The following is a 23,328-nucleotide window of genomic DNA, read 5'->3' on the forward strand; positions in this document are numbered from 1 at the left end:
ATATCATTTTAGGAATCATTCTGATAACTTTGTGAAAGCTGCTTTGTGCTGTAGTGGGACAAGAGAAAGCATGAGCAAGTCCTTTGGGTAATGTAGCTGTGGTACTGAGGCTTGCATCCTAGCTTAAACATGCTAGAAGTTCATCATCTTTTAGCATGCCAAGGGTGGGGGACTCGGTAAGCTGCAGAACTGTGACTTGAAGCACCTCAGCTCTGCTTCCCTTTTATCACCTGAATCTTGATTGCAGCATCTGGGCTTAAGGAGGCATGTGATCCTTATGTGTCCTGAGCCTACTCCAGCTGAGGAATCACACACCTCCTCCCAGAGCTAACAAACCCCACCTGGCCAGCTAGAGTGCTGGGCTGTGGGCCCTTGCTTGCTTCAGCCTCCTAGAGCATACCGCCCACAGCTCCCCACACCTCAGAGCCCACCGTGTTTGTGGAGATGGGGGGCCCTCTGGTGATGGGTCCTGCTCTTTTGGTTCCTCTGCACTGACCCCCATCCCTTCGCCGTCCTCTGTTGCCCTGTGAGTACTTTATATGCCCCCATCCTTTCTTTCTCCATTCCCACCTTGCCCCGCTGTGTACTAGTTGTGGCTACATCCTTATCCCCATTGTCCTACCAGGTCATGACAGGTAAGCGCCTGGAACCCCAGGAATCCTGCAATGCTGGGAGATTGGGGTGCCAGGCAACAATATGTTTTTACCTTCTCTCCTGGGCTGAGAACACCTAGGATAGAGTGGCTGGTCTACCAGTATGGTGGCAGTGTATCCCTGGTCTAGGAGCAAGGTAAGTATTGCACTGCTCTCTTAAGCGTCTTGCCTTCGTGCTATATTATGTTGTATAAGGACCACCTCTCCTCAAACGAACCAACCCAGACCCTGCAACCATCATCTGAGTGCTTCCTCCATGAGAAGCCCAGAGTGCGGGTCTATTAGAATGGGCCTTTTCTGTGGTGTATCCCCATTTGTGGAATGCTCTCCCCAGGGAGGCTCACTGGGCACCTTTATTACATATATTTAGGCACCAGGCAAAAATGTTTCTCTGTAACCAGGCCTTTGGCTGATTAACATTCTATGTCGTTTTTAATGTGCTTGTGGGTGGGGGGTGTTAATGATTTCTTTTTTCTTTTATTGTATATTTTGTCTTTTCATTTTGTATTTTGCATTTTTATGTTGTGAACTGCTCTGTGATCTTCGGATGAAGGGCAGTATATAAATTCAGTTAATTATAATAATAATACAGTGGTTAAGTCCATAATAATAATACAGTACAGTTAAGTCCAGTCGCAAACAACTCTGGGGTTGTGGCGCTCACCTCGCTTTACTGGCTGAGGGAGCCGACATTTGTCTGCAGACAGTTTTTCCAGGTCATGTGGCCAGCATGACTAAGCCACTTCTGGTGAAACCAGAGCGGCGCACAGAAACACCGTTTACCTTCCCGCTGGAACGGTACCTATTTATCTACTTGCACTTTGATGTGCTTTTGAACTGCTAGGTTGGCAGGAGCTGGGACCAAGCAACAGGAGCTTTTAGCAGATGACTAAAACACTTCTTAAGGAGCACTTGACAATCCTTCCCCCAATCAATATTAATTAAAAAGGCACTTTTGGTTCATCGCCTTAGTGGATTTGTTGTTGATTGGTGGAGAAATAATAAATAAAACAAGCAAAGTATACAGTCTCTCTTATGACACCTTAGCCTACAGTAAGGGAGAGATTTTGGCTGGACTGTGAAATGCTAAAATAAAAGGCTAGGCAACAATGAGAAAGAGGATGGGGGAATCAAAATTATTCCTTGGTTGGATGCTTAGGTGATGGAGATGGTAAAAGGTATTTTTTCCTATGGATTGAAAGAAGATTTGAATTAAACTTAAGTTGTGCCTCACTGGGAAGTTTCCAGGCAGCAGATCTTCCAAAGAAAGAGGGTGGAATTCACTCAGCCTATACAAAAGCCAAGCCTTCACTTCCTTCCCCTAGGCAATTTCCTAGAGACAGTGGCGTAGCGTGGGTTGTCAGCACCCGGGGCAAGGCAAGTAATTTGCACCCCCTAACACGTGGATTTGCGCCCCCTAACCCGTGGATTTGCGCCCCCTAACCCCCAGATGTTGCGCCCGGTGCGGCCGGGCCCCCCCTGCACCCCCCACGCTACGCCACTCCCTAGAGAGAATGGCAAGAGTATCTGTTTGTCTAGTAGTCTAGTGCAAGAGAGCTGCTTGCATTAGAGCTAGATAATTCTGCCACACTTGTGTGGACTTGCTTTGGTGATGCTTGTGGTGGAGCAGCTATATTAGACAAAAACATAGGAGGAAGAGCTGTAGCTCAGTGGCAGAGCACTTGCCTTGCATGCAGAAGATTACAGATTCAATCACACTCATCTCCAGGTATGACTGGAGAGACTCATTTTTGTTACAAGACTTTAAAGAAAGAATCTACTAGTGAAAAGACACCATTTTATGTTGATTTTTTATTCTAGAGTTTCGTTCGACATCTCAGTTCACTGTAAATCTTCCTCTTATAATTTGTAACAAAGACACTGACAAAAATGTGCCTAGTGATTAAGTTAATGACCACATCAGGCATAAATGTCATAGCTTTATAACTTCTATACAAAACAGCACAGTTATTATTAAAATTATTATGCAATAACTTTTTGATTTCTGAAAAGTAAAGCCATAGGCAGTTGTCACAGTTGAGCCATGGGCAGTTGCCAAACAGCATGCCAGAACCACCAAACAAACCAAGAACTGGAGGCAATGAAAAGAACACTAGCAACAATTGCCCTAGCAAAATCCCAGCCAGCACAGGAAGATTTTATAACCCTTCCTGGTGAGTAAAGCCAATGACCAGCTTGGATGTGGGGAGCCAATTCAGTATTCAGGAATATTTTATTGAATAGGAAAATAGTTTAGTGCTTAGAACGATAGATTCTCAGTTCTATCTACAACAGTTCCTCAGATATTTCATGCTTAAATTAATGCTAAAATCAAGTAAAATTAAATGCTGGGTTTATCCTACATCAGACTACAGCATTCAGTTCATTTCCTAATGTTAAGCACTGAGAGTTGTAGGAACAGTCCTGATCTAACAGCTGAAGAGGACAGCAAAATAGTTGGGTTGCAGGATTGGAACAAGTGAAGCTGTGTTCATTCTAATTGTCTTAAGCTGCTGGAACAGCAGCACCATACCTCTTTAAGATACATTTTTTGTGAACTGAACAAAATGCCTGTCTTCAAAAGAAGCAAATCTTCTGCACCTCCAGAATATATTTGGATTAGTATACGTATTTGAAAAGTATAGCACTGTATTGTATATGTTGCAAATTGTCCATTATGATGACAGTTCCATTTACATGGAATATAAGGAAACTAGGTCATTGACTGATATGTCTGCCATATGTCTGTCAAACTGGCAGGTGCAGATTATTTTTTACTCATAGGGAATACAGCCAAAGATAAATTTGTTGGTCATTGATTTGATTTAACAGCAGCACACGTTTTTGATTGAGTTCTAACAACTGCCAGAAAGGCCAGATTTGTGAGAATCAAGAGAACTAGATAGTGGATTCCTGGATGTTAACAAATACAAAATAGTGAATTTAATTATTTACTTTATAAGGTATCTTATTGCCTCAGAAACTGTCATTCACCTAATGATTACACATTCATTTTAATAGCAGAATCTTTAAACAAAATCTTTGAAATTGAAACAACACTGCTTTATATCTTATATCTTCCAGTGAATGAACAGTTATCTGAAACACTTGTTAACTGGGAATTTTTTTTGTAACTAAGGAAATATAATGTTGGGCTCTGGGAGTTCTGTTGCTTTTTCACATACTGTAATTAGGAGTGCTTACAATATTGTACCAATTCAATTTTGTTCCTGGATTTGGGGTTTCAGCATTACCTGATCTTGTTAGAACAGCAATGATAAGTGAGATATAATCCATTCATCTGTTTCTTTATTTCTGGACTTTGTTCAGACAGTTGAGTATGCATTGGTTGGCATAGTTTGCCTCACCACTTACTGATGTGCATTGCTAAATAACAGCATAAAAAGGAATCGTAATGGGATTGTGTGATTGCATCATGATTCCTTTTTGCTTTGTAGTTTAATCAATGCATCTATGGGATCCTGCACATCAGTATGGCGAAGGGCACATACACATGAACTGAAAACTACACCCAACCGCAGTTGTGCAATTAATTAAAAAAAAATCCAAGTTAAACTAGAAGGCAACCAGGATGGAATGGAGGGCAGATTCGTACCAGAGAAAAATGGTTGCATATACAATGTACATTTAAAGCACATTGCTTCCACCAAAGAATCCTGGGAATTGTCATTTACTCCACACAGAGCTACAGTTCCCAGAACTGTTTACAATTTAGAGTTCCCAGGATTATTTGGAGGTGGGTGAGAGTGGGCTTTAAATGTATGGTGTATATGCAGCCAACAATCCCTGGCAAGCCTTAGGGACATTGCCAGTATCTGCCAGATACACATTCTTATGCTTGCTGAATGAAACCTCAATTGCTTAGTATTAAAGAGTTGGGTCTCACTAACTTGCTTGCTGTGGTACCAAATTGTCACAGTACTTCCCACATAACTTGGAAAGGTGTTGTTTTGCATGCATATATAGTACAAAACACAGCGATTCCAACAGAAATCTGAAAATAGCATATTTATAAACCCATTGAAATGGAAGATGTGAATATCCCCAAATGGATAAAAGTATTTCCATATGATTCAGAAAGCTGAAATTGCACTTGTAACCAAGAGAACCTGATTATTAGACGTTTCTGAAAGAATGCATTTGCATATGTCCCTACACAGATAGTTAATGCTAGCTAAGAAATGGAAATTTGGTACATGCACACACAAAACGAAACAAAACAACTTGATTACGTGAAAAGTCTGAAAAGGAGTCCCTCCCAATTGAACTCAAAGCCCAGCATGTAATTTATCATAGAAAGTAATGCTCCAGCACAGAACAAAAAAACACACGAGACAAAATGTTGGATTGTGGGATTGCTGGCAACAAACAGGAATGTGGAGCTGTGCCTGACTGCAGAAAATAGTGTTACACGTAGCCCCAATCTCTGAGCGGTGTGAGCTTCTAGAGGTTCTAGGCACTTACCCAGGGATTGGTTTCCTTGAAACAAGGGACAGCAGAGACTATGATGTCTTTATGATATAGGGTTTATTTACCATATATCCAACCTGAGCCTATGACGGAGCAACTGACAGTATTAACACCCCCAAGAAGATCTTGCTTCTCCCGTAGCCACAGCATTGGATTCTTGCAGAAATCAAGCATGTCTACCCCGCAGCCCACTTCTAGCCTTTAGCTCTCACAACCTCAGCTCTGGATTCTGTTCTTCTAATTACCAGCTAGTTGACAGAGGGGCCCCACCCATTTGCCCTCTGGTGCAGAGCCACTTCATTTGTTACCTTACCTTAGGGCATTAGCAATAAGCTGGCCAACTATTCCAAGAATGAGATTCTCGCCAAGGTTTAATAGAAAGGCCCCCCCCCCCCACTCTCACACACTATATTCCAAAAAAGCCCATACCAAATTTAGACTCACTAAGAAGTGGATTTTTCCACTGAAGATATGCATCTTCAGGATTCCATAAGCTGTCAGGGGCTCAGTTAGATCATTTTTTCTGCCACCACCATGTCTACTGTTATTTACTTATTTGCAATTGTCCTCAACATTCCATGATTCCTAGAGAGTAAGGATCATATTCAATTCCTACCAAGCTTTCTTCTCTTTTTTGGGGGGGTGTCTTTTAAATTTAGAATTCTACAGAACAGATAGAAAATGCAACTTTATATGTGGTTTGCTTTGGGATCTTACAGTTGTACAAGAGCTCTGAGCTTTGGAACTCAGATGAGCAGATTCCTGCTTACCTGGCTCCACACCTTAGCTGTCTGGCACTGTAGAGCACTTGGTACATCCAAACTAGGAACTAGTTAGCAGGAAGCTGCTCAGCTAGCTCTGGCAATGAGTGGAAGCAGTATTTCAATGGAACTGGCTGGGGAATTGGGGTGAAGGAATATGTGCTTTACATCAGGAATGTCCAACTGTTAAATAAATCACAGACTGTACCAAATGAAAGAAAATGGTTGGCTTAATTTCTTTGGAAAGTAACAATCAATATAAGGAAGCACTAAAATAAATTTCAGCTCTCTTTCACTATGCTGATTTTCCCTCAATCTTCAGCAGGGTATAATCATTGCCTGCTGATTCCTTCAGGGTAGAATACATAGTGCCCTTTTCAGTTGCTCAGTAGCTGCTTGAATGTGTGGGTGGTATACTCTTAAAGACTCCCAAACTTTCAGTTTACCTAGTCGTTAGAAATTCTACTGTAAAGTCAAGAATTCACGGTGTACACTTTGAAGTTTATATGGATATTATGGCTTGCCAATATAGTAGTCCATTTTAATCAATTTAAGGAAGAGTACCATGGCTTTCATTCTACTTCAGCATGTTTGCCAGATTTCAGACAAAGGATATGCTGGAAATAATGGAATCTGAAAACAGAGGTTACTTTTGTACTTAGCTGTCCTGCTGATTGGCTTCTGCATGAGGAGATGCTGCTGCTGGCAGAAACAGCAGATGAGCAAGTAATTCAACAAATGTAATTATCATAATAAATGCAGTAGCTAGCAATTTAACAGGGAAATAAGCTAGTAAGGGTTATCCTAAAATAAATGTAATTTTGTCTCGTATTTCTCTATGAAACAGGTAGCCCACGTTTTTTTCCTTGTAAAGTACATAAATTAGATCACGTACCACACAGAGAAAATTTCCTTCAAAATGCTTTAAAACTTTTATCATTGAGCAACATAAATGACAACCAATTTTCTCACTTACACCAACAAAAAAGATACTCCAACCAGTGATGTCTTATGACTGTTTTTCAGGATGGTTCACACAGTAAATTATTTAAGTCACGCAATATGATATTCATTTTAGAATCCCACCCCCCCAAAACCCCCGCTACCGCTAGCGTTCCATCTCCACTGTAGGATATTGTTGGACCAGTAAAGTGGTATGTGTATTCTAGGTGAGTTCTAATCAGAGATGAAAAGTAGAAAAAAAAAAATCATTGATGCTGTAGTAGTATTGGGTTACTATGGTTGATCAGAGATAAAATTTTGCTTTCTAATTCATCTTGTGCTATGATTTTTTAAATACTTTCAAAATGCTGTCCAGTAATACTTTTAGTTGCAAGGGGGTGGGGGGTGGGGAGCAGGAATCCACTTAGCACACATAGCTCTTTGCTGTTCTTCAGGCTACTGGCTGTGCTTTGCTATACACCTGGTTTTGTTGTTCTGCTTGGCTATTATGTCATTTTATTACTTGGCTTTTATTTATATTGATGGTTATAAAAAGGTTTATTGTGTGCCACCAGAGTCAATGAATTATTTAGAAAAATGGCTATTAAAGGTTTAAGTCAATAGTGAAACTAGTTTCCTACTAAATATTAAAAAAAAACTACAGCACTAGGGAGTTTGGCATTGTTTTTCCACCACATCATCTTCTCCTGAGGGCCTTGTTTAAACACATACGAGCCATGCTGATAAGGTGTGTCAAAGGTCCCATCAAATTCCAACTGTTGGCGATGTGAAAGTAGCTTGACTGTTTGGGGATACACTTAAATCACGCTTCTTCTTTTCAAGGGAGTATGTAAAAGCACTCAATTGTCAGTACTTTCATAGGAAATGAGGTGTGCCTCTTTGGTTACTTAGAATGCAGTCTTAATCCCCCAATACTGATGATAGGGCTGTGTGTTAGGGTGGTGAATGTTGGCACTGATGGAGAGGTGTGCCTCTGGGTGAGGGGGCAGGCTCCACTGTAGTAGAAATCTCAAGTATCACATTCTTCCCCAAATGGTGGCCAACAGTCAGCACTGAAATTGGGTGTTTGGTGGTAGGTGTGTACTGCCATAGCCACATTAAATCCACTAGGGCAGCAGCACCAGACTGGAACTGATGTAGCAAAAAAAAAGGGGGTGGGGAAATCTCCCTATCCTGACTGGCAGGAGCTGGCAAGGCTTCAAGTGTAGCAGTGAATCCACCACTCCACATCTTCCTGGCCTTGGTTTGGATTGCTCTGCTTCTGAGCATCATTAATATGATTCACCCATGGTTGAAACCCATTTTGCACTGAAAGGTTGCTGTGTGGAAGCCATTTAGAACTGTATCTGCATGGAGACTGCTCTATATGGCAAACTTGTTTTCTGCAGTACAGCCCTACACATTGTTTCCATAGGATCACAAAACATTTTTAAAATTTTGAGAAAACAGTGGTGGCAGCTGATCAATATGGTAAACCATATTATGGTATCATATTTCTGAAATACCAAAAATGAAGCTTTTGCCTTTTGCTTTATCTCTGTGTGTCTAATAATAGCAGATAATAAGTTTCAAAAAAAGTATCATGAAGTATAATCTTATTATCGACTCAAGGTTTATGATGCCCTAACATGATTATTTCTTTTTTTCCTTTTTTAAACCGCTAATATGCTAATACTTTAACTGAATATTACTCTTTAATTATTTGCTAAGCTATGCACAGAGCTATTTATTATTTATGTTGCCATAGTAATAGAAATACTTTAATTACATTTTAAAGGAAGGAGACACATTTCTTTTTCTAAAAACATGCAGACTTTATAATGAATTTCAATTTAGTTTTTAGTTTTTTTAATAATGTCATTTTCTTAGAAGAAAAAATGATGCATTCCTTGCAATCATGGGAACACTGTTGTGAAAAGCACACAAGGGAGATTCTCAGGCAAAGGGCAACCACAAATCTGGTAGGAAGGCACCACAGCCAGGAAGCCTACCCTGCGTGGTAGCAGATATATGGAACTTCTTCCTTGCAATGGCTAAGCAAAGTAAATCCCTGCCTAGCAGTCTATGACACCACAATCCACTCATGTTTTACAGTCATGCATCAAGCTGCCTAGATATGCCTATCCAGCCTTCACATACATTCTACTCAGAGCTGGAAACTGAACTGAAAGGTTCTGCATGATCAACCGTCACCCCTCCTTAGTCAACACAAGGCAATGTTTGTTGGCAACATTTCCATACCATATAGGTTGTGAGCATCACAGGGCTCATGCAATGGCTCCACATCTCTGCTTCCTGCTATCCATGTGAGTGGGCAGTATCTTGGCTTAAAAACAACCCACCTACACTATTCTGACATTACACGTTAATGCTGTTATCAGTTTAGTATTTCATTTGCTTTACTTTGTAATTATAAATAGGGATAGTTTTGCTAAAGTTGCTATCATCTAATGCAAGTTTACATGGATTTTGACCCGTGATGAGGAGTGTATCTCACGAGGCATATCTGGATGTTTCCCAGCAACTTGATAAACTTCCTGTGCTTGTTGCTTTCCTGAGACTGCAGACTGGTGTGCTGTAAATGACTGGTGGTCTACGTTCAGTCAGCATAGTAGATCAGAAAACTTGCATAGCCCTGATACCTATTATTCATTTTACCTATCTGTAATTTAAATAAAGATTAAATCTTATTATTACCCCTAAATTGAAAATCCAATAATAGGGAAATTGTTTTTCCCTAAAACAAATGAAGGCACAAATCCTTTCCTTCCAGATTGGAAAGTTGGTCCAGGTGGCTGCTGATATTGCAAAGGTTGTGGGTTCGATCACCGTATGAGCCCGCTGCATATTCCTGCATTACAGGGGTTTGGACTAGATGATCCTTGGAGTCCCTTCCAACTCTACGATTCTACGATTCTATGTGCATGAATAGTGCCTCAATTGGATGCCCTCAAAATGGTCACCACCTGTATAGCATTTGACTACTAATGTATCTATACTATATAACTCAAAGAAAAACAGAGGGTCAGAGTAGAGTTAGGTGGCCTTTGACTTTATGTAGCCATACATCACATATACTTCTGTGAAAAGATGCATAATAGCCTATTGCATATAATAACTGGGCAGAGGGGAACTCAGCAGCCTGTCAGATGCAGTTATGTACAAACAGATGCAAGAGCAGATCACACACTTGCACCAGCATATGCAAAACACACTCTTATACTGCATCTCCCTCACTCTTTTACACACACACATACACAGATGTAGCAGCTCCCCCCCCCCCATCTATCTTTCACTGCTAGAGCCTGGTGATGAAATTGCTATTTTTATTTTGGGGAGCGGGTTCCACCAGAGAAGCTTCCATCTGCCAAACAGACATGGGTGACAGTACTTGCCCTTAGTTAAATGACAGATTCAAATAGGAACTTCAAACCTTATAATAATTAATTTCCACTACGTCAACAGAAAGCATGCCCTGGCAATATCCTTGAATTTCTGCCATAATTTAAATTGCCCAAATGAAAAGGTGTAGATATGATTTGGTGCTGTGGAGATAGAGGGGGGATTGCAGATGTGGAATGGCTGCTCTTCACCACCAAAAATTTAAACTGCTGTGACTTTGCCAGTCTTTATTAGACTTTTTTGGAATGAAGTCAGAATGTGCCAGCATTCATTAGGTTTTTTTTTGGAACTAGGTCCAAATATACCCCTTACTAGATAGATTCCTTGTTTCAAATATCATATTGATATGACAAATTGTCTTGATTTTACAAAGAACAGAATTCTCATGCATTAGGAAGATAAAATGCTGGAAAAGCCACCCTCCCTAACTTTAAAGCTCTTAGAGCTAGTGTGGTGTAGTGGTTAAGAGTGGTAGTCTCATAATCTGGGGAACTGGGTTCGCATCTCCGCTCCTCCACATGCAGCTGCTGGGTGACCTTGGGCTAGTCACACTTCTTTGAAGTCTCTCAAACCCTCACCTCACAGAGTGTTTGTTGTGGGGGAAGAAGGGAAAGGAGAATGTTAGCCGCTTTGAGACTCCTTCGGGTAGTGATAAAGCGGGATATCAAATCCAAACTCCTCCTCCTCTTCTTCTTATGGCTCAATAATTCAGCATCCCATTCTTCCCCAGCTCTGCTGCCCCCCCCCCCTTATTACATGCACAGGTTCTTTGCAGGAGAAGAAATGCTTATGCTGCTTATTCTTATTTTACTTCTAGCCATTTAATAATAGTTGTTTGTGTTTGTTGAGAAGCATAAAAGACTGATCAAAATATTCAGATGACTTGACTGAAAACTGCATTATGTTTCTCACACATATTTTTAAAATAAAAAAGCAGATGTGGAATGTATTCCCTAAATATGCACATAGAAATGATAGGATAACAAACTGAGCTACAGCTCATGCTGCTCATAATATACATAAGAGTTTCAGCAAATGTGCCTCTTCTTAATTTTAATAAGAACAAAATAGTGAAAGTGTTCCCCTTGTAGTTTTGTTTTCCTTTTCAGCCACCCATTTAAACTTGGCAATGTCAATATTCACTTTGCTTAGCAGAAAAGTGTTAAGAGCAAGAGAGCAGCGTGCAATCATGTCCCCAGTGCTGTTTGGTATCTATATTAAGCCATTGGGAGTGGTAATTGGGAGATTTGGAACATGGTGCTACAAGTATGCTATTGATACCCAGTTCTATTTCTCTGTTACATCTGAGTGTTGTGGATGAAGGTTATGTGGGAAGGTGGTTCAAGAACTGGGTAATTTGGTTGTTCTAGATGGGATTACAGTCCCCCAATGGAGCAGATACATATCTGTGATGCTTTTTGGTTCTCATTTGTTCCTGGAGGCTACAGCAGGTAAGAGTGTCTTTTACCATCTTCTGCTGATATGTCAACTATGACCATTTCTGGACAAGGCTTCTCCCTTCTCCTCCTCCTCCTCCTCCTCCTCCTCCTCCTCCTCCTCCTCCTCCTCCTCCTGCTTCCCCTTGCTTATGCATGATTCTACATTCTTTATTGCATATAGTATACTTGCAAATGAGTTGGGAGTGGTGTTTAATTTCTAGGAAGAGCAGAGAATGTCAAAACTGGTAAGGGTAGCGATGGCACAAGGTCAGCAGGACTTCTGCAAGTACCTTATCCAAGCCAGAACCAAGTCTCCGCAGCAATGTATTAATCCAAGTTTTTAGCCAGTAGAGAAAACAGCAAGTCATTCACATCAACAGGCTTCATCAGACATCCGTTGTTGCAATAGGACAGATTGAGCAGTAAAACAATAAAACAATAAACTAAAAGCAAAGAGAAGCGATGAGGTGATAAAGCAGCTGGTAAGACGTTAGAACTGTGAGTTTAAAACCAAGAAGTGGCTAAAAACTACTTAAAAGCTTAACTGAAAGCAGGAGAGTCTGACTAGGCTGCTCTCTCCGTTGCCATCTTGGCTCCTCAAATTCATTCATTTTATTCATTCAAGTACCTTATCCACATTCTCAGGTCTCTGGAAAGCTGGAAACCGACCCCACAAAACCAGACTAGATGGTGCAGTTTAATTTGCTGCCTCAGTGTGTCCTCAAATAGTTGTCCACTAGCATTATTTGGAGGGTTTAATCTCCTCAGTGAATGAAGTTGCAGCAGCTATAGAAGCCTGCTGTGACAGGTTTGCTAGGCATTTTGATAATAAAATTGCTTGCCTCTGCAGTGACTTGGATGCCATTGACAGTCAGGCACCAAATGTAACACACTCTGCAATGAGGTTTGCTCAAAACGTCGAGAGGTACAGCTGAGAGGTACAAAATTATGTACCTCTTTATTCTGAAAGCAATGAAAGGCATGTGCTATGTCATTGTCCTCCCCAAAATGTGACAAACTGAAAAAGAGATTTGAAATGACAAGCATATCAGCACACATTACTTTATAAGCTGCATGACCCTCTCAGACTGGGAAGACCAACTGTTTATAACCTACAACATTGCCTGGTTGTCACACTAGAATTGTATATTTTTGTTCCTAAATTCCCCACTTCCCTGCCAGATACAGATAGCCGCTAGAACTGAATGGAAAACAAATAAATGAATGTAAGATCCCTAGTGATTTCTAGGCCACCTGCCAGAACACCAGCAGCCACATAAAAAGATTTTGAAGGCTAGACTTCCAGACACATTGTACTGGGCCTGTAGATCTGTTTCCACATTGAGTCAATCTTATCAGAAGAACACTGCTCTAAAATTTGGCAAGAAGGCAAGCCAGACCTTGAAGTCATCCTTTATGCCCTTGGTAACCCTAAAATGGTGGTGAGAAAATGTACAAATGATTCCTTCCAGGCCTTCATCTTCCTAAAATCAGGTTGTCTGAACTTGCACATGTATGTGCTCTTTTTAAACTAAGTTTCATTTAGTTGTTTCAGCAACTTTAAAAATATGTTTCCAGAGGATTAAAAAGAACAATTGTCAAATGATAGAAACCTTGTATAGATTGTAGCCCAGCAGCCCCTCTTTTGTGGCATACGTAGCAATCCTGTGGATGTTTGTTCAATTAAACTTATTCCAGGGAAGTCTCTTCTGCCTTGTTCTCTGATGTCCTGGGGCTTGTAGCACTGCAGGTTCAAGGAACATTTTGCTGTATTGGCGGTTTACCTGCTTATATGAACAAAATGAGGTAACAACTATGAAGAAGTTTAGAAATTATATGACATAAAATGTTGTTGATGTTGTTTTATTTTTACCCTGTCCATCTGACTGGGCTGCCCCAACCACTCTGGTGGCTTCCAACAAAAAATAAAAACACAGTAAGACACAAACAGAAAAAAGTTCCCTAAACAGGGCTGCCTTCAGATGTCTTCTAAAAGTCAGTTGTTTTAGAAAACATCTGCACAGGGCGAGCACCACCACCTTGACATCTGATGGGAGGGCATTCCACAGGGCGAGCACCACCACCAAAAAGGCTCTCTGCCTGGTTCCCTGTAACCTCACTTCTCGCAGTGAGGGACCCATCAGAAGGCCCTCGGAGCTGGATCTCAGTGTCTGGGCTGAATGATGGGGGTGGAGATGCTCCTTCAGGTAATTTTTCACACAACCCTTTTATTATTACAAAACAATATAAGTTTATTGTTCTAGCCAAACCTACAGCAACAGTACCAATAGAATAATACAGATCACAAATCCATAATATGAACCAGCATCCACGATGTGAGAGGTTTCAGGAGACACCAACAAACTTAAATCCAGCTTGATTTCAAATTAAACCTCTGAATTACCACAATCTAACTCCTTTTTCCTGAAATATTTTGTTGCAGTCAGTGCATAGAGGGCTGCTCTCTGTGTTACAAAGCGATTATTGTCACTCCCAAAAAACATACCTTCACTGAACCTGCTTTTGGAAAATTGCCTTGTTATCCTAATCAGATTTATGCACATGACTTTACTTACTCCCAATTTTAATACCTAGCTATAGATAGCACTGTCAACCTGTCTGTTATCATGCGATCTTAAACTGCAAAATGTATTTGTCATAAGAGCCTTCACAGGGTTATTGTGCAGACAAGTTAACTTTTCTCTCTCCCTCTCCCATATGTGTATTTGATGGTGGTGGGCTTGTATTTCTATTCCATTATCTCAGAGTCAAAGTAGAGTGTCATGGTCACTTGGTGTTGCATAGGTGCTGGTATGCAGAGTTTTTCCTGTATTTTGTTCTAGAGATTATGAGATACTACAAAATAGATAAGAGAGCTCATCTTGTCCAGTTCTGATGGAAAAAAGAGTATGCAAATATTTAAGCTGCAGAAAATACTTCCTTTGGGGAAAAGAATGATTTAAGTTGTCTTAAAGCTGGAATTCTCATTATAGCATGTTTATTTTAAAAATGAAATAAAAGACACATTATGTTTAGTGGGCCTTACAAGCTAGTGTGTTTAGGACTGCATCCTATGTTAACAAGCAGTGAAAATACTTTGGTCACTTTAGAAAATGTATATATATAAAGCAAGCTTTATTCTCTAAGTTTGCCACATTGCACTTCCAAATTTAGCTATTAAGTTACATTCCTTCACATTGGCTCATTTCTGCTTCCAGGTGAGTGCTTTCAGGAACCATATAGACTGAGTGCCCCAGGCCTTGGTGTAGCCTTAGTAATATGCTTGCTTATATTAACAGTCCAACAGGAGTTCTTTTCGGGCATGGTTCAGTGATCCTCTGTAAGATGAAATCTGGGGGATGGCTAGCCAAAGGGTATGACTAATTCGGGCAGAGGGCAGACAGACACAAAGGATCCCTTGCACACTTGAATATATTAGGTGTCAGCATACACGTTCTGGTGATGTTTCTCATAAGAACTGAAAAGATGGGAAGATCCTTGAGTAGAAGCAGGAACTCATCCAAGTGAATTAAAGAGTGTCTGTTTGAGAGGTTGCTCTACGTCAGCAACCATATGAGCCCCCCATGTGTAGTTTTGTGATTAGTAATTGGCAAATCTCTTTCCGTTTCTTATTTTTCCAGTCTTTCAGTTCTCCACATTTCCTCATCAGTTTGTGATTTTTTAAAAAAATCATCTCTCCTAATATACACATTTGTGTGCAATTTTGCCTTATATACATGTTTGCAACACAATTTCCCCCTAATATAATGCATATTTGTATGTTATTTTCACCAATATATGCATTTTTATGCACACTTCACCTGAGTGTAAGTATTTTTGTTCACTGGAGAACTGCATTGCAAAATTCAGAATGGTTTGTATTTTGAAGGATGGCAATGTTTCGATTTGCATATTGTTTCTGTTTGTTTGTTTGTTTGTTTGTTTGTTTGTTTGTTTGCATTTTGACCATTCAAGCTGTAATACCATTTTATTTCACAGTGCCATTTTGGTAGCATTAGACAACTTTATTCTGAACCAAGAATAGGACTAGTTGTTTTTGCTAACTTCCCTTAGTAACTGAAACGTAGTGCCTCTTATCCATGGCGTGCTCTGACTCTGGGCAAATTTGTTTAAAGTATTATTGCTTTCCCAGAGCTTTGAGGTGTATTGTTTTTAAATAAGTTACTTCCAAACTTAGAGTTCCCTCCCAGTTTTGAAGGAGTTCTTCCTACTGTGCCTCAAATAGTGGGCTTGATCAGCAGCAATTAGCATGTGATCTTGCCTCTGCCTTGAAAAGCTTCACCCACTGATTTCTGTAGTAGGACGATTGCTATTTATCTGGAGTGGACGGCTGAGCAGTGAAGTGGTTGGGTTTGCAAATTAGAGCAAATTATTCAGAAAAGGGAAAACTGAAGCACACTGTAAAGAGCTCCAAAAGGTCTGACAGAACAAGTGAATGGGCAAAAAAAATGGCAAATGAGTGTAAAGTGAAGTGATGCATATTTATTTTTAAAATTCTGCTTTGTATATATGTTGGAGTAATGTGTGTTGAGTGTCTGAAGTGCATTACAGCAGACATGTACTGCAGAAAGGAGTCTGCAACACGTTTACTGAGAAATCTGCATATTGTGCATATTGCACACAGAATATGCAAAAATAGTTGAGCATGCACATCCCTCAAGGCCCATTGGAAATTATCTAGAATGTCCCGAGAATGTATACAATCCTGTTGAGATTTGCATATTCTTTAAGGCATGTTGGAACATATGTATATTGACTAAGAAATGAGCACAATTTCTTGTTCACGGACAGACCCTATGCACATTCTCCATGAAGTATGATGAATGTACACAGTGGTAGTTTTTTTAAAAAACACATTAGTTGCTCAATCACATCCATAACATATACATTGGATCTGAACTTATAACAGCTACCAAAGGTAGCTCAATGAAAATGTCAACCCAATATGTGGCAGCTGTGAAAAATGCAAAGTCCGTGCTAGAGATTTTTTTTGGGGGGGTGGGGAATGTTGGTATTGGAAAACACTTATATAAATCCATAATCATGGAATACAGTGTACAGTCCCAGGCATCTCAAAAAGAAAATAGAATTAGAAAAGCTATGAAAAGAACAACCACAATGATTGGGGTGTGGAGCACATTCCTTATGAAGAAAGTCTAAAGGTTTTTTGGGATAGGCTATTTAAAAAAATGATTATTAATACTGTATGGTAATGACTGACACTTATGAATGGTGTGGAGAGACACTTTCTCTCCCTCCCTCCAACTAGAATGTGCATACCACAGTACTAGAACCCAATAAAACTGATCATCAGTAGGTTCAGAACAGAAAAAGGGACTAATTTTTCATACAATTCATAGTTATTTTAATACTTAACATTTTTATGATTGTTGAGATTATATCCCATACATAATCTTTGCAACACTTCTGTAAGGCAAGCTAGTATCTCTGTGCTCATATTGCAGATGGGGACTCAGAGGATGTTGTTTGGTTAGGGCCATCTAGTGATTTAAACATCTAGTGGCCCGATTATACTAGGTCCATCCTAGTGGGGGACCCAGATTCTTACCCACTGCCCTAGAGCACTATTAATGGTAACACTTTCAATATTCAGGACACACTATACAACTTTTTGCTATTGTTTCAACTGTTCAGTGCTAAGTAACTGATACAGTCATATGCACAGCTTTATTCTGCATGTAAACTTGGACAGCTCTGACATTTCAGATTAGTTTGTAGAGATTGAAGGCTGAATCATCTCTAATTGACTAAAATTAGACTCTAATGAAAGTCAGGATTTGATTTTAGGTATATTACTCAATCATAAGACAACAGCTAACAGATTTCTTTAAAATGTGCTGTATCCACCCTGTTCTATCATTGTTGCCCAGAAGTCCTGTTTATATCAGCTGAGGAAATAACCTTTACAAACTGTCAATAATATTGGAAAAATATCACTTTTTACTTGGATGTAGGAATAACGAAACATGCTAAAAGATTTTAACATAGTTTTTTCCCCCTCCTCTCCCTCTGTTGTCTTCCATATGGTCAAAATCTACACTACAAATTTAGCTTCTTGGGGGTCGGAACTTTTTGCATATGGAACTACATAAAGCATTGTGCACACTACTGTAAAAATAATATAGTATGATCTTTAAGAATGTAATGTAGTATAACAATAATAATGTTCATGATAATGTTTGGACAGCTAGCTGGTTTTTCTATCCTTGTTATAAGAATTAACCATGAATTCCTTTTTGAGGGAAAATATTATTTTAACAATTTCTAGAAATTATTTCCAAAAGGAAAATAATATGCAGTATTTTTAAGCGGCAAACCTATGCACACTTATCTGAGAGTCAGAATTATCTCAATGAGACATACTTCTGGTTAGATATGCATAGGATTATATGAGATTAAGCCCTATTGAACTCAATGGGATTTACTTCTGACTTTGAATAGGCATGTATATAATTGCTTCCTTATCTGGTACTTTTAGAAGAACTTCCAATTATTAACATCACTCACTCACTCACTCACTCATACACACACACACACTCATTTACACACTTTTGCTGTCTTCAGAAGGGCCATTTTTTAAAATTAAAAAGCTATATTTCTTTATTTCAGGAGTCCTTTCCAAAGAAGAGGAGTTATACACTGGAAGCAGTGCCATCTGCTGCTTCTGAGGCATTTCCTGTAGAAAATGAGAATGATCTCTGTGATTTTCTGGATACGACAGTTACAAAGAAGCCCTGTTCTTTAGAAATAGCAAGAGGACATTCCTCAAAGACAGGTAAATGCAGTAGTATTTTCTCTTATAATCAGTGCATTCTACCATTATGTGGTGCACACATTTTGATTAATAATGTGCTATGCACTTCTTTGACGGATGGATAGATACTATGTGCCCGCAGTGGGAAGCAAATACAAATTCCCTTCTCTGCGCATGAGGAATCTCAGGGGATGCTGGCTTCATCTGATTCGTGGTTCCCTTTCCTCCCAGGCCAGCATTTCCCATTGAATGCCCAGAGTTAATGGAGTAAGTTTTCCACTGTTCTTGTTTCTTGATTCCGTGATTCACCTGGCATGGCCCACACTATTTGCATGTCAGCTGGAAATAATCTGTAATTTGCTAAGACTACCTTTGTGAATATATGCTCTTCCCCCCACCAGCAATAGCTCAATCTTAGAGCATCTGCTTTGCATGCAGAAACTGGCAAGACAGGCTGGAAAAGATTGACTTCCTGAAACCCCAGAGAACTGCTGCTATTCAGTGTAGAAACTAGATGGACAATTGATCTGACTCGGTATGAGATAGCTTCCTGTTTTGTCCCCTCTCTTATCCTAATTAAGCCTCTCCTCCTTACAGAGGGGAGGAATTGTGAGCAGGAGCCATTTCCTGCGTTGGCAGGGGGCGTTCCAGCCCCTGCCCAGCTGGCTTGGCTGTCGTGCCACGCCCCCATGCAGCCAACCAATCAGGTGGAGGCTTGGGGTGGGGTTTAGCCGCTCAAATGCAGCCACGGCAGCACTTCCGCTGCTGGTTTTCGTCGGATCATACATACTAATTATACTTAAAGAAATCCCTTCTGTTGATTGAAATTCAGTAGCTGGTTAAGTAGTTTCCTAGCCTCAGGCCATGGTCTTGCTTGCTTGCCTTGCCAGTTTGTCCCTGCTCTATACTTTCAAGGAGAGTTGGGGTAATGACAGATTGAACTCTAGCTTCCTGCAAGCAAAGCAGGAGCCTGGAAAATATATCCAGCCCCCTTCAGACCACTATAAATACTGCAAGCCTGGCTTTCTTTCTCACCTGGATGTAGGTAGGTTAAAGGGAAAGTGATGGTGGCACTACCCAAGAGTAAATAACCAAAGATGCCATGGTGTCTTGGCCGGCGGTGGGTGGAGGCAGTGGTATTCTCCTGGTGGTGGTGCTGTGTTTGTGGGATGAGGATGGAATGAGGCAGCAGCAGCAAGTCTGGGACTGTTCTGGGGCAATCCTTTCTCATAGGATCAGTTTGAGTACTGCCCTGTTTGTTACTGAGCTTGACATACAGTGGTACCTCGGGTTGCAGACGCTTCAGGTTGCAGACGCTTCAGGTTACAGACTCTGCTAACCCAGAAATAGTACCTCAGGTCAAGAACTTTGCTTCAGGATGAGAACAGAAATCGCATGGTGGCAGCAGCAGGAGGCCCCATTAGCTAAAGTAGTACCTCAGGTTAAGAACAGTTTAAGGTTAAGAACGGACCTCCAGAACAAATTAAGTTCTTAACCTGAGGTATCACTGTATTGGTACTTAATATGGTACTATATTTCAAAATGGTGGCTATCATTGCATTTACTGAGTTTCTTTCCAAGTTACCATGCCCGTTATATTACTGGAATTGCAAAATGTAATCTAGCCACAAATAGATGGAATGACTGTCCTCTGCTTCATAAGCCTTTTAATGGATTTAGATATGTATTACCTTATCACTGGATGCAGGCTTTATTTACCTGTGCTTCTGTTACTGGAGGTCTAAACACAAATGCCTCTTATTTCACAGAGATTAGTGTCATGGGGGTTGGGGTGCTTGACTTCCTTTGCTTGCGCACGTGTGTTTTGGTCACAATTTAGGTAGATGGTGGTTGCATAGAGGAGTTACTTAGAAACTGAATTTTTATTTTCACTTTTTTACTGTGTATTGAGGAGGCTTAAAGTAAGCCTTGCTTTTTAAAAAACCAAACAACTCCTATTTTTCAGCAATTTGTCTCCGATCCGACCCTTAAGTTAATAATTCAGTTGCCTTTCCTTCATGACAGATGTTGCCCCTACTTACATTATTTTCCAGTTCCAGAGCAGCACCTGCATAACCTCTTCTAGACACTTCTATTAGGCCTATTAATTTGCATGTTTTCACTTTGTGACAAATTAATTCTGGTTATATATATATATATATATATATATGCAGGTTTTGGTGTCCTCGGGTGTCTTCCCGTGTAAAAGTTGGGGTGTCTAGGCGACGTTTCGACGAGGTCTCACTCGTCATCTTCATCTTCGTTTCGACGAGTGAGACCTCGTCGAAACGTCGCCTAGACACCCCAACTTTTACACGGGAAGACACCCGAGGACACCAAAACCTGCATTCCTGTACCCGTGAAAATCTACGAAAGCAAATATATATATATATATATATATATATATATATATTTGCTTTCGTAGATTTTCACGTAGTGTGCACTTTTTCGTAGATTGTGTTAAAGACACAAAGACTTTAACAACTAATCCACACCTAATGACCCACCTAAGTGGTACTCAGGATATCACTCAAGAAATCACTCAAGATATCTCTCAAGTAATTAAGGAACAAAAGAAGAAAAGGCACACTAGCCTGGGAACTTCCTCTCTGCCCAGAACATTGGAGGCTATACACCACACCCCCTCTACAGTATTTATAGGAACTCAAACACTGAGATCCTGCTCTGTTCCAGTAACAAGAAGCCGAAAGCACCAGCCTGAAGATGACGAGTGAGACCTCGTCGAAACGTCGCCTAGACACCCCAACTTTTACACGGGAAGACACCCGAGGACACCAAAAATATATATATATATATATATATATATATATATATATATATAAACATAATGTATTCTTGATTTGTGAGGCTGAGAAATCAATCATCCTTTGAAAAGTTACAGGATTTAATAAATATGAGGTACCCTAGACGCAAAGTAATTGTATCACTAAAGTGATAACTATCTGGCAGCTGTAAAGAAGTAAAGCTTAATCATTTTGGGTGATGATAGGGAATAATTAGCTGGTGGATTTAGTGACTGAAAAGCAACCAAATATTTTGAAAACATACTTGTATTATTCAGATATGTGTGTGTTTGTTTTTATAAACAAAATACAAGCTGTAAATGTTGCTGGATTTGCAGAAAATTTAGCTTGTGCATTAGTGCACACACACACATTCCTCGTCTAAGAAAAACTATTTTCAATTTGTTCACATTTCAGTCTTTACTCCTGCCCACCAAAAGCACATACCTTTATTCTTTATATTACACAGAACAAAAGTTTGTAAAGAAATGGCCTCCTCTGCATTGACATTCTTCACTTGCCATGCATTTCTGGATTTTATAAATCCTTGCTGTGGGAAAGGGCCAAAGAATTTGGCAATGACAACTGCAGACAAACTGGATGGCCTTCCATACAAAGACATGCAGCAGACACAGCAGCAAACTATACCATGGTCTGGTGCGCTAAGGAGTAAACCCTACACCAATCCAGAGTGGAGTCCCTAAGACAGTTGGATTGCCCCTTGCATGCCTCCTTCCAGCAGCTTCTGCAGCCAAGATGGTGCCAAATGTATTGCTCTACTTTTCTTTGGACCATGTCAATGAGGCCAAGAGAGGGGTATTGTTGCCTGGGCAGCTTGGGACCTCAATGCAGCTTGCGCCCTGGGGAGGTCACTTCAGTGCTGCTAATGCAGCAGTTAGATTTCACCCCCAGAGGCGTACTCATTGTCTCTCAAGACAGACAGATGCCAACAGACGAGCCATGTGCTCATGTGCTTCCTTAACACATTATGATTCAATGAGTTGCTTTCGCTTTGGCACAAACACACAAACTGAATTGCAAACCTGCTTCAAACCATGGTTTGCAGTCTTGTTAGCTTGTTGTTACTGCTGAATTTGCAAGCTGAGTTTTGAGTCAAAGAGAAAGAATTAATTGAATCAGACTGAAAGAATGAAGGAAGAGCAGAAGGAGCGCATGAGTACAAGTAATTGTACCAATGCTCCAGCTTTAAGGTCTGCAAGGAAATATCACTCGGGTCTTATGTGTGATCTTTCCTCTAATGCTCATAGTAGGTTTTGTTTTATGGTTGCAATAATTGAACACACTCTGTAATGGGGCCTACCAGATTGCCTTCTTGTATATTTTAGAAGACATTAGGGAAGTTCTTTCTTCAGGCATTTTATTCCTTGGGTGCTTTATTAAATGCTTGTATGTGTTCTCTGCTGTTGTTCTTTTACCATATTTTAATATTGACGTTGTAGTGTCTGTTAAAGAGACATGTCTCCCCTTGCTTCTCTGGGTATGGTCCTCTCCTTATTTAAGTAGGAAAGTGAGAACCTTACTCTTTTCTGCAAGGCAAGTCCCATCTGCTATGCAGAGTTGTTGATCATACACACACCCACAAAACCACTACTACTGTATTTTTCCAAGACACAGTTTTTTGCTAAAAAATAAAAAGGCAAAAGTTGGGGGTCGTCTTATACATGGATAGTGAATGCAGGGGGGGGGGTTTGCCTGCCGCAAGCAGGTGTGTGATTTGAGGCTGGAGTGAGGTTTGCAGGTGATCAGCAGTGGGCGGGTGATTGGTGGTTGCAGTGAGGCAGGTGGGCAGGTGTTTGAGCGATTGGTGGCAGCGACCTCCCCAAAAGCTTCTAAAACTCAGGGCGATCTGCCCCCCCAATATATATGTTGATGTTATCCTGACTCCTACTGCTCCCTGGAATTAGGACTCCCTGTTGCAAGGTTTCCTTACACAGTGAGTGCCCTTCCCAAACTCACGGAATACTTCGTTGTGTCAGAAGTGCAACTGCACCTTCCCAA

At 40.4% G+C, this 23,328-nt stretch overlaps 1 protein-coding gene across 6 annotated transcripts in view; it reads left to right on the plus strand.

The window, feature by feature from the left end:
• ANKS1B (ankyrin repeat and sterile alpha motif domain containing 1B) overlaps positions 1-23,328 on the plus strand; it is a 332,378-nt gene that overhangs the window by 72,170 nt on the left and 236,880 nt on the right. For all 6 annotated transcript variants that reach the window (XM_081878201.1, XM_081878197.1, XM_081878206.1 and 3 more), the window contains one exon: positions 18,361-18,526. In XM_081878201.1, the coding sequence (XP_081734327.1) occupies positions 18,361-18,526 (166 nt within the window). The remainder of the gene's footprint in view (positions 1-18,360; positions 18,527-23,328) is intronic.

Source organism: Podarcis erhardii (assembly GCF_964252035.2).
Source record: "Podarcis erhardii genome assembly, chromosome: 10".
In the NCBI taxonomy this organism is placed as follows: Eukaryota; Metazoa; Chordata; class Lepidosauria; order Squamata; family Lacertidae; genus Podarcis; species Podarcis erhardii.